Here is a 12,399-nt window from a genome sequence, read left to right as displayed (position 1 = left end):
TTACAATTGCATGCATCTACAATTATCTCAATAAAAATTTCAAATAAAAAATGAATTTGAGATGGATCATAGGCCTAAATGTAAAGGTAAATTTTAATAATTTTTCATTATAATTTTTTAATAATTCCTAGAATTATAACTTTTTTATAATTCTTAAAAGAAAATATGAGAATATCTTCAGGACCTGGGGTAGGTAAACTTTTTTTAGACAGGACAAAGAAAGCAATAAACAGAGAATAAAAAATTGATGAATTAAATGTCATCAAAATTGTAAAATTTATGGCCATTAAAGTCATTCTGGTCACATCAAGCTGGCAGATGGAGGCAGAGTGTGGAGATTCCACATGTGATACTTAACAACTTGTGCTCAGAAGCAGCACTCATCACTTCCACCCTGACTGAAGAAAACCAAGCAGAAGGCTCCATCTGGATGCAAGGGGTGAGGGTTGGGGGTGGCCACGTGATCCCTGACTGGGCAACTGCCACCCAGCACAGTTCCACCCCATGAAAGGAGACATGACACCTTCACAACAACAATAATAATACTGGCTTTAATGACACTATCTCTCTCTACAACATTCCTGAAAGGTAGGTGTTCTATTCCCATTTAAAGATGAGGAAACAAGCTGGGCCTGGTGGCATCAGCCTGTAGTCCCAGCTACTCAGGAGGCTGAGGTGGGAGGAATCTCTTGAGCCCAGGAGTACGAGTCCAGCCTGGGCAACATAGCAAGCCCTCATTTCTTTTTTTTTTTTTTTTTGAGACAGAGTGTCGCTTTGTTGCCCTGGCTAGAGTGAGTGCCGTGGCGTCAGCCTAGCTCACAGCAACCTCAGACTCCTGGGCTTAAGCGATCCTACTGCCGCAGCCTCCCGAGTAGCTGGGACTACAGGCATGCGCCACCATGCCCGGCTAATTTTTTCTATATATATTTTTAGTTGTCCAGATAATTTTTATTTCTATTTTTAGTAGAGACGGGGTCTCGCTCAGGCTGACCTCGAACTCCTGACCTCGAGCGATCCACCCGCCTCGGCCTCCCAGAGGGCTAGGATTACAGGCCTGGCCCTCATTTCTTAAAACAACAACAACAACAACAACAAACAGGAAACTGAGACTGAGGAAGTTGTAGTATTTACCCAAGCTTATGTAGGTATCCAGCCCAAGTCTGTCTGACTCTAAAGCTCCCATTTCTACTACTCCCAGCTGCCTTCCTCAGCATAAGTCACAGGAGGGACTGTTACTTGTGGAGAAAAGAAAACATTATATCTGCAAGCAGAGAGGAGTCATGCTAGACAAAGATGTGTGTATATATTCTTATCATCTAAGATGAAAAACTGGAAGTTATCCTGGGAAAGACAGCCTGCTTTGGTCTATGATTTACTCTTAAAGTGAGTAGGTTCATTCTTGTTTTACATAGTCACATCAGTTCTGAAGTGTTTTGATAAAAGAAAATGCACCTCCTGTCCAATTTGGGTCTCAGAAAGGTTTCCTTTGAGTAAACCTCCACCTTGTGGCAATAATGTGAGTTGCAGGAAAAAGAATTTATTTATTTATTTATTTATTTATTTATTTATTTATTTATTTATTTATTTATTTGAGAGAGTCTCACTCTGTTGCCCAGGCTAGAGTGCTGTCTTGTCAGCCTAGCTCACAGCAACCTCAAACTCCTGAGCTCAAGCAATCCTTCTGCCCCAGCCTCCCGAGTAGCTGGGACTACAGGCATGCGCCACCATGCCTGGCTAATTTTTTCTGTATATATTTTTAGTTGTCCAGATAATTTCTTTCTATTTTTTTAGTAGAGATGGTGTCTCACTCTTGCTCAGGCTGGTCTTGAACTCCTGAGGTCAAATGATCCGCCCTCCTCGGCCTCCCAGAGTGCTAGGATTACAGGCGTGAGCCACCGCGCCCGGCCTGAATTTATTTTTTAATCTTTCAGACTCCAAAACATCTCAGTAACCCTTAAAGTTAGAAGTTTTTGCATTAAAAGGAAACAAAACAAACAAAAAAAAAGTACTTCCCTTAGGGCAGGTATAATTAAAAATAGATGTCTTTGAAAAAGACATCTGACTTTTGAACAAAGCAATCAAATCCCTGACCCATATCATAAAACATGTAAAATATGGAAGTTTTATTAAATCAAGATGTAAAAAGCAGAGGTGACCCAAGGTAATCCATTTAGAGAAAGGCTGATGAAGTTCCACATTGTCCAAACTGTAGCCTTTTGAAAGTGAAAGGGATTGCTATTAATTATTACATGGGACGACAGGTGTAAAGTGGAGGTGTCCCAGGCACACTGAGGACATGTGGTTCCCCCTAAATTTGTTTCTGAGGTTCAGCCTTAGAAAGATGTCAATAAGTTTTGTAATAGCGACCATGTGGTAAGAAATTTAACCCTTTCAGAAAGAATAAAAGTCTATATTTCAGTGTGCTGGCAGGAGGATCCCCTAGTGTTAACATCTTACATTAATATGATATTTGTTACAATCAATGAACCAATACTGATACATTATTATGAACTAGAATCCATAGTTGATTCAGATTTTCTTAGTTTTTATCCAATGTGCTTTTTCTGTTCCTGGATCTCATCTAGGTTTCCACATTACATTTGGTCATCCTATCTCCTTACGTTTCTCTTGGCTATGACAATTTTTCAGACTTTCCTTGTTTTTTGTGACCAGGATAGTTTTGAGGAGTGCTGGTTAGGTATACTGTAGGATGGCCTTATAATGCAATTTGTCTGATATTCCTCTCATAATTGGGCTGGGGTGATGGTTTTGGGGGAGGAAGAGCACAGAGGTGAAGTATTGTTTTTATAACATCCTAACAACGGTTCATACTATGAACATGACTTATCACTGAGGTTGACCTTGACCATGACCACCTAGCTGAGTAGTGTTTGTCAGGTTTCTCCATTGTGAAGTTGCTCTTTCCATACTGTACTCTTTGGAAGGCAGTCACTATACACAGTCCATACTTAAGGAGTGGTGAATAAAGCTTCCCCTCCTTTAGGGCAGAGTATTTACGTAAGCAATTTGGACTTCTTATGCATAGGAGATGTGTCTCTTCTCCCCCATTTATTAATTTTTTCCTGGCTTCCACCATCTACCATCCATTTACTAAATTGTGCAATTCTAGCATACACAGATAGCAGCATCAGAATGTTAACCTATACCTCCCGGGGAAACAGCTTTATCAGCTATAGTATGGTGCTTTTGTTGAGTTCATTTTGCCTTTAGTCTTACCTACTCCACTCCTCTCCAAAGTTACTTAGGTCTGCATCTTTCCTCCTTCCATCTTCAGTTAGGCTGTTTCAAACATTTATAATACAGTTAAGATTCTCTTGTCACAGTCTGCCTTTCTTCCTGGGATCCTCGAACTTCCTACATGATTTTTTCAAAATGTGTACACATTTCATTTCATTTTTTCTACAGTTAAGTTCTATAGGTTTTGACAAACACATAATATCATGTACCCACCATTAAAGTATCATACAGAATAGTTTCACCATCCTACAAATCTCCTGTTCTTCACCTATAATCCTTTTCCCAACTCCCCTGCTCCCCTGACTTTACTATCTGTATAGTTTTGCCTTTTCCAAAATATCACATAATTGAAACTATCCAATATGTTGCCCTTTTGGACTGACTTCTTTCACTTAGCAATATGCTTTTAATGTTCCTTCATGTGTTTTGGTGGCTTGATAGCTCATTTTAAAAATTGCTGAACAATATTCCATTGTATGAATATGTCACAGTTTGATTATTCATTCACCTACTGAAGGACATCTTTGTTATTTCCAATTTTTTGGTGATTATGAATAAAGCTGCTGTAGACATTCACATGCAGGTTTTTGTGTAGACATAAGTTTTCAAATCAATTTGGTGACAACCTAGGATCACAATTGCTGGATCATATGGAAAGCTATGTTTAACTTTATAAGAAACTGCCAAACTGTCTTCCAAAGTGGTTGTACCATCTTGTATTCCCACCAGCAATAAATGAAAGTTCCTATTGCTCTGTATGTTCACCAGCATTTGAAATTGTCAGTTTTTTTAATTTTAGCCATTTTAATTAATAGGTTTGTAGAACTATTGCTTTCTTTAGGACAGTTACATGTCTTTATTATATAAACATTATAATATTTCTCATGGGAGTTGGTCTTCAGTTTGCTTCTTGTTTTCACAGAATGTCAAATAGCTGTAGAAATTGTCTAAGAATGGTTTATGAAACAAACACTCCCCCATCCCCACCAAAAAAAAGGGTCATTGCCTACATTTCCCAACCAGATTTCCGAGAAAAAAATACGATCTGTTTATTTTACAGTGTAATGCATAAATTTTCTTTTAATATATAAAAACGATAGACTTTTAAAATACAAGTCTCCTTTTATTTACAAAGTGCTATAAAAATACATTAAGTATGCTCAAATATTTGTCGTTTGACTTTATATTCCAGCTTACCACAAACAAAAAGTAGCAATACATAAAGATACTTGAACCAAATTAATCTTGCAGCAATATAATGTCAACATCATCATGAACACCTTGCAAAACTAGCTCTCCTGGGTACGTAACAATTTCCCCACGTTTTGCAGCTTTGAGTGTTCTGACCAACCCTTCAAAGAGGTTGGCACATTTGTCATCTCAAAAGAGGACCCTACATTTCACACTTAACTTTCCATCAGCATTTTTTGAAAACAAATGATAAATTTCCTCCACTAAGAAGTTAACCTCATGATTCACATTCATTGTTGCCTTTCTGCCTCATTTCCTTTTCCAAGGAACTGGTGCTGTGTTGATCCGGACTTGGTTTTCTTCTTCAATGCACCGGGGAGAAAGAGTCACTATTGTTTTAATTACTAATTCCCTAATGCCAGATGAGATTGAGCATCTTTTTCATATGCCTATTTTCCATCTGCATTTCTTCTTTTATGAGGAGTCTGTTCAGATCTTTTACCCATTTTTAAATTGGGATATATGTTTTCTCATAGTTGGATTTTGTATATTTTGGATACAAGTCCTTTATCAGATATATGTTTTGCAAACACTTTCTCTCAGTCTATGGCTTGTCTTTTCATTCTCTTAATAGTCTTTTGCACAGCACAGTTTTTATATTTTAATAAAGTCCAACTAATCAATTTTTTTCTTTCATGCTTTTGGTTTTATACCTACAATGTCATTACTAAACCCAAGACCACCTTGATTTTTCTCCTGTTGTCTTCTAGAAGTTTATGGTTTTGCATTTTACATTTAGGAGTATAATCCATTTTGAGTTAATTTTTGCAAAAGCTGTAAGTTCTGCATCTAGATTCTTTTTTTTCTTTGCTTTCTTTCTTTCTTTCTTCCTTTCTTTTTTGCAAATGCACATCCAATTATTTCAGCACCATTTGTTGAAAAGACCATCCTTTCTCCATTGACTTTCCTTTGCCTCTTTGTCAAAGATCAGTGGACTGCATTTTGTAGATTTATTTCTAGGCTTTCTATTCTTTTTCATTGATCTATGTATCTATTCTTTCACTAATATCATGCTGTTTTGATTATTGTAGCTTTATAGTAAGTCTTCAATTTGGGTAGAGTCAGTTCTCTGACTTTGTTCTTTCTTCTTTAGCATTGTGCTGACTATTCTGTGTCTCTTACCTTTTCATTTAAACTCCAGAATCAGTTTGTTGATATCCACAAAACAGCTTGCTTGCTGGGATTTTGAGTGGAATTATGTTTAATCTATAGATCATATTGGGAAGAATTGCTATCTTAACAATATTGATTGCTCCTGTCCATGAACATGGAATATTTCTACATTTATTTAAATCTTCTAGATTTCTTTCATCAGGTGTTACTGATTTCTAGCTGAATTCCATTGTGCTCTGAGAACATACTTTGTATGATTCCTATTCTTTTAAATTTACTAAGGTATGTTTTATGGCCTGAATATGGTCTAACCTGGTGAATGGTCCATGTGAACTTGAGAAGAATCTGTATTTTGCTGTTGTTGAGTGAAGTATTCTATAAATGTCAACTAAATCAATTTGATTGATGTTTTTCAGTTCAACTATACCCTTGCTCATTTTCTGCCTGCTTGATCTATTAATTACTTAAAAAGTGGTGTTAAAATATTCAATTATTGGCCAGGCACTGTAGCTCACGCCTGTAATCCTAGCACTCTGGGAGGTCGAAGCAGGAGGATCGCTTGAGCTCAGGAGTTCGAGACTAGCCTAAGCAAGAATGAGACCCCCATCTCTACCAAAAAGAAAGAAAAAAAGAAAAAAAACCCAGCTGGGCATTGCAGGGCAGGCCTGTAGTTCCAGTTACCTGGGAGGCTGAGGCAGAAGGATTGCTTACAGCCCAGGAGTTGGAGGTTGCAGTGAGCTACAATGATGCCACTGCACCCTACCCAGGGCGGCAGAGTGAGACTCTATCTCAAACAAAAACAACAAGGCAACTGAACATCCCTCCTCACAACCCCCACCCCTTCATAAATAAATAAATATTCAATTATTAATATAATACTGGGTTTACCTATTTTGCCTTGCAGTTCTATGATTTCTCGCCTCATGTATTAGGGTGCTCTGTTGTTAAGTGCATAAAGTATTGTTATGTCTTCCCAGAGAATTGACCCCTTTAACTTTATGTAATGCCCCTGTTTATCCCTGATAAATTTCCTTGTTCTGAAGTCTGCTTTTCTTGAAATTAGCTTTCTTTTCATTAATGTCGGCATGGCATAGCTTTCTCCAACCCTTTACCTTTAACTTCTCTGTTTCTTTTAGACAACACACAATTGGCCCTTTTTTTTAAAATCCACTCTGATGATCTCTTTCAATTGGTGTAATGAGACTATTCACATAAAGTGCTTACTGATATAGTTGGATTAATATCTACCATGTTTGTAGCTATTTCGTATGTGTTCCACTTGACTTTCATACCTAATTTTGAACTTGTAATATTGTATTCTTTTTTTTTTGGAGACAGGGTCTGGCTTTGTTGCCCAGGGTAGAGTGCAGTGGCGTCATCATAGCTCACTGCAACCTCAAACTCCTAGGCTCAAGAGATTCCCCCAGCCTCAGCCTCTCAAGTAGCTGGGACTACAGGGGCACACCACCACGCCTGGATAATTTTTTTTTTTTTTTGGTAGAGACTGGGTTTCACTCTTGCTCAGACTGGTCTCGAACTCCTGAACTCAAGCAATCCTGCCCCTCCGCCCCCCGTCTCCCCTCCCCTCCCCTCGTCCCCTCCCCCCCGCCTCGGCCTCCCAGAGTGCTGGAATTTACAGGCGTGAGCCACTGCACTCCGCCTGCATTCTTTGTCTTAAAGAGAACCTTTGTAGACCCCTCAAACCCTGGAGGCACCCCGCTCGGCACGCATTATGCGGATATGTAAGGGTAAAAAACTGCACACCAGCCCTGGCAGACCCGGCAGGAGGGATGCATGGATTCAGGGATGCAACCGTGCAAGGCACAGATGCGTGGGGTCTCCGCCTGGTGGGTTCAAAGCTTCCAGACAATGATAAGCTCTCCAGCCAATGAGAACGTTCCCACAGTCCGCTCTGGCCGGCAAGGGGCGGGACTCCCTCCTGCCAGTGGCCGGGTCGAGAGTCCCGGCTAAGAGACTGCGTCGGGCCCGGGGCGGGCGTGGCTTACGTGTCAGCAGGCTTTCCTGGCAGGCCTGGCGCGGTGCTGGGTTGCCATGACGACCGTGGCTGGGCCGCCTCAGACTCTGTTGGTGACTCCGGCGCGTCGAAGGCCGTGTACCTGCGTGGCTGGCGATCGTTCGTGGTGGCTCTATTTCCCAGTAATACGTGGAACAGTAGGGACAACAGTCCCGTGTCCTTTTTTCGCCCGGACGCCTGACAGGCTGCTCCGCGCCGCGCGCCGCCTCGGGCCGTGCGCGCCCCCTGGCCGGCTCCGGGTGGGGAAGGGGCTTCGCAGGTCCCTAGAAAGGCTCCGCTCCCCCGTGGGGGGTTCATTTCGTATCAGTGCGTTGATTTGCTGCCGCTTAGAGGCTCTTTACAAAGGGACGGGGGCGGGGGAGGAGATCTGTCTGAAGGAGGCTCCGGGCTTGCGGATCCGCGCCGCGGTCCGTCGCGAGGCCGCTGGGGACCGGCGGTAACAGGGCTCGGTCTTCCTTGCAGCGCCATGGGCAGCAGGAAGAAGGAAATTGCCCTGCAGGTAAGCCTCAAGGGGCGCTAGCTTCCGGCACTCGGTTGGGGTTGGGGCAAGGAAGGGGGGCGCAGTATAAAAGTGACATTCTGTTTGCTAGCAGTATGTGACAGTGTTCTTAAATTTGAATGTTGTTCCCTTCCGTCTTAAAGGGAAAAAACTTAACTCAGATCCCCAGTGATGACAGATTTTTTTGTGCTCTTAAATATATACACACAAAAATGAGTAGTTCTTTAATACTTATAGTGCTTATACAATCATAACGACCATAAAACCCAAACATTCAATAAATAAAACTACAAAACCTGGAAAATAAGAACGAATATAATTCGATGTGACTGTTACATTTTTTTTGTTGAAACATAGTTGTAGTTTGCTCAGAGATATAATATGGGTTCTTTTGAGTTTGGGGACGCGTCTGTAGCCGTGTGCTCTCTGGAGACCCAGTTTTCCCACCGCTGTTCTCTTCAAACACTCACTTGTTAACAAATGTCTTGAGATATATTATGTGCTGCACATTCGTTATATAGAATGCCATTCTTCATCTGCACCTGGGACAAGTGAATCCATAAAGCTAGCATCTGCTTTTCTCTTCTTCTTGGTCCTGGACAAGAAGTAGTGGTTGGTTCAAAAGGGGTGGTAAAAACATGCAGGCATGAGCCCTGGAATTGGGAGGGAGTGCTTTATCGTAAGGAGATCCTCTGGGTGATCGGTAATACGGGAACATTTCAAAACAAACTTTAAAATGTTTCATAGTCTACTGGACCCAATAGGATACGTGCTCAAGCTACACACACCTCCTGGAGAGTAGAGCTTTAGAGGTTTTGAGACATCTGGTTTCACTCTCATAGTCCTCAATGGCACCAGCGATTTGCAAGTGAATTTCAAAAGCCAAAGGAGTAAACAGGGAAAGCAGCACTAGTTGAAGGGTAGCCCATGCTGGGTGTGGGAGGGTGGGGTGAGTGAGGGCTTTGGCCTGGAAGTGAGAAGACCTGAGGTAGTTCTTCCATCTTCTCTTAGCCAACTCTGTGACTTTGAATACATCGCATAACCTCTCTGGGCTACAGCTTGCCTACCTGTGGAATGAGGATATTGTGTGAATAATCCCTAAGGGCCTTCCAGCCTTGATATTCTAGGACTCTAGAGTGAGGAAACATTTCATATGTGAATATTGTGTGTGTAGTACATTCTAAGCACCTGGTCCTACCACTTATTGCTGTGTGAATCATTTCTTCAACCTCCCTGAGCCTCCATATTCTTCATGTAAACAAGAGGGATAGGACATAACCTGCAGAGTTGTGATGAGACTCCTTTAGATACTTCTTGGCTGGTCTGAATGCTGTTGTGGTGTCTCTAGTATTACTGCTTCATATAATGGTCATTTCATGTGTTTATATCCTATATCTCCTTTGGGAGTAATAAGATTTGTTAGCAAAATTATTATTTTTTCATGTGTATTCCTCAGATATCTGAGTACAATGAAATACTCACAGTATAATAAGTGCTCCCTTTTGCTGAGGGCAGAGGGATAGTAGCCTCCCCTCTCCACTCACACTGAGGCATCTGTGTGTCACCTCTCTATAAGGTAAACCCCTTGAAAGCAGTGCCTAGGGTCTGCCAACCCAGGAACCCCGTCCTCTCTCTCAGCAAGGTTATTTGCAGTTCCTTTTATGAGTGAGACAGACAGAAATCATGGGATATTAAGAGACGGTCAGCTCGAAAGATGCCACACATTCCTCATTCATTTCCTGCCAAATGTAGGGCTTAGTAAAGTCTAGATATTTCCCTACTGTTCTGCTCTGGCCCTGCTCTTAGGGGTGAGATTCTTCAACTACCCAGAGAATTCTGGTCCCAGAGCTGGTGTGGCTCACTCCATGACAGGGGTGGGGCACAGAGGGTTGCCTGTGCCTTACAGCTGAGCCTCAGCTGTAGAGGTGGGGGCTCTTCTGAACTCTTCTATCACTTTTCCTCAGTACTGTCATTGTGAGTCCAGGATGACATCAGTCCAACTCTCTTACCTCAATTAAGGCACCAAGACTTTTCTTGGTTTTCTTTTTCTCCTTCTCCTCATCCTCCCTTCTTCCACCTTCTTACTTCTTCTTCTTCTTTTCACAGAAACAAAAAAGAGAGGAGTATACTTTCCTAAAAAGAGGGACCTTTAATAGAGGATTTGCAGATGTTATGTGTTACCTGCCTTCATTGCAGATAATGTATCCTATCTTTTTAAAGGGACACAGACCTTACCATACCTATATTAAAAATGAGTGATTTTTTTCATAGTCTTTTAATTTACATAGTTTCAAAGTAGCTCCCCACAAAAACTTATTAATTACAAAGGAAAAGTGGAGGAGCCTGACAGACTACCTGAATCCAGTGATCAAAGTGTACATCATGATAATATGGGCAGTGAATGGGCAGATGGACATTGCGTATCACCTGCTCAGATGTAATATTCCAGCTAAGCCAACGAGTTTCACCAATCCAAAGATGCACAGCCTGAATCTAATCAGGAAGAAACATCAGACACACCCCAACTGAGGGACGCCTACAAAATGCCTGACATGCAGTTTTCAAAAGTGTCAAGGTTATAAATAGAAAGACTGAAGAACTATTCCGGAAATTCACAAAAGAGACTTGACATAAATCTAGCACATGATTCTGATTTTCTCCTTTGGTCTTCAGGTCATTGTTGGGACGATTGGTAAAACTGTAATGGTGTCTAAGGATTAAATGATCATATTAGCAGTGTTTTTTCGCCCTGATTTTGATGATTGAATTATGGTTATGTAGAGTAGTGTATTTGGGGGTGATGAGATATCAGGTTGTTAATTTATTTTCAAATAACTAAAAAAAAAAAAAAACCCTAAAATGTTCTTTATGCTGTATTTGCATATTTTCTGTAAGTTTGAAATTACTTCAAAGTAACATTATGCAAAAATGTATATTATTAATGGAGAGAGCTAATATGTATTTCTCCTTGTATTTCATATCTAATGAAACCAGAACTCTTTGTAGATAAGGGAAAAAATGCAAATGAATGGCAATAAATTCAACTCAACTATTTGTGATATTGAGTGAAAACACAAATTGCAAAGGGAAACCTATAGTATGATACTATTTATGTACATTTTAAGGATACAAAACAATTTTAGATACTGTTTTTGGACAAATAACATGTAAAATTATTTTTAAATGCCTGAGAAGAGTACACATCATTCTTAGGATAGTGGTTTTTCCTGGGGAGGGAAGCAGGAAGACAGGGAAGGAGAAAAGAAGACTGGGGAAAGAGGACAACTTGAACTGTATTTGTAAGTATTTCAGAGAAAGGGGGAGAAATCTAGAGCAAATACATTACATTTTTTCCCCATGTGTGCCCTCAGTAATTCAGCCTTTGATCCTCTTTGGCTTTAGGTCAACATCAACACCCAGGAGCTTTGGGAGGAAATGCTCAGTAACAAAGGACTGACTGGTAATTTAAAATAACTTTTTAGATCCATTCTTTGCAAAGTTGTTAAATGATGTGCTGAGCTATGGAGAGAAGGGCTGCAGTGAGCACTATTTTCCTCATACCTTGAGCCTCATGAACAACAGGTGATTTCTTTGTGTGTGTATGTGTGTGTGTGTGTGTGTGTGTATCTATATATAGAGATCTATGTATCTATCTATCTATATATATACACACATATATATCTGGCTTGAACTTCAGTAAATTCAGTTCAGGAAATGAGTCAATACTGTTCCGGAGCTGACTGCCATACTCAGGGTTGTTTGGTGTTAAGTAACAGAACCTCTTCTAATTACCTGAGGCACAAAAGGAGAATGTATTGGAAGGAACAGGGGATCTCTTGGAACTCAAAGAATGGAAGGAGAACCAGGCATCACAAGGGCTTGGAACCTGGGACTGCAGTCATTAGGAAATAGCACAGCCACTGTCCATGGGCCTCCTCACACCTATCCTCCTTGTATCAGTTATCTGTTGCTGCATAGCAATTTATCCTAAAACTTAGCGGTTTAAAACAACAATCACTTATTATCCCAGTTTCTTTGGGTCAGAAATCCAGGAGCAGCTCAGTTGGGTGCCTTTGGCTCAGGATCTCTCACCAAGATGCAGTTAAGGTGTCAGATGGGGGATCTTAAGGCTCAAGCAGGAGCAGATTTGCTTCCAAGCTCATTTATATGGCTGTTGGCAGACCATAGGAGACCCACTTCCAAGTTCGCTCATGTGGATTCAAGTCCTCACTGGCTGTTGGCC

At 40.9% G+C, this 12,399-nt stretch overlaps 1 protein-coding gene and 1 pseudogene across 5 annotated transcripts in view; one reads left to right on the top strand and one right to left on the bottom strand.

The window, feature by feature from the left end:
• Window positions 1-4,428: 4,428 nt before the first annotated feature.
• On the bottom strand, window positions 4,429-4,917 carry LOC123629747 (annotated as a pseudogene).
• Window positions 4,918-7,660: 2,743 nt separating this feature from the next.
• NME9 (NME/NM23 family member 9) overlaps window positions 7,661-12,399 on the top strand; it is a 39,646-nt gene continuing 34,907 nt past the window's right edge. For 4 of the 5 annotated variants that reach the window (XM_045539154.1, XM_045539152.1, XM_045539149.1 and 1 more), the window contains exons 1-2: window positions 7,661-8,156; window positions 11,559-11,616. In XM_045539154.1, coding sequence (XP_045395110.1) covers window positions 8,124-8,156; window positions 11,559-11,616 — 91 coding nt within the window. In that variant the 5' untranslated portion in view covers window positions 7,661-8,123. The remainder of the gene's footprint in view (window positions 8,157-11,558; window positions 11,617-12,399) is intronic. The other variant, XM_045539151.1, reaches the window with a different exon arrangement.

This window comes from Lemur catta, chromosome 1 (assembly GCF_020740605.2).
Source record: "Lemur catta isolate mLemCat1 chromosome 1, mLemCat1.pri, whole genome shotgun sequence".
Lineage (NCBI taxonomy): Eukaryota > Metazoa > Chordata > Mammalia > Primates > Lemuridae > Lemur > Lemur catta.
Note: the sequence above shows the minus strand (reverse complement) of the source record. Positions and strands in the feature narration are given on the sequence as shown.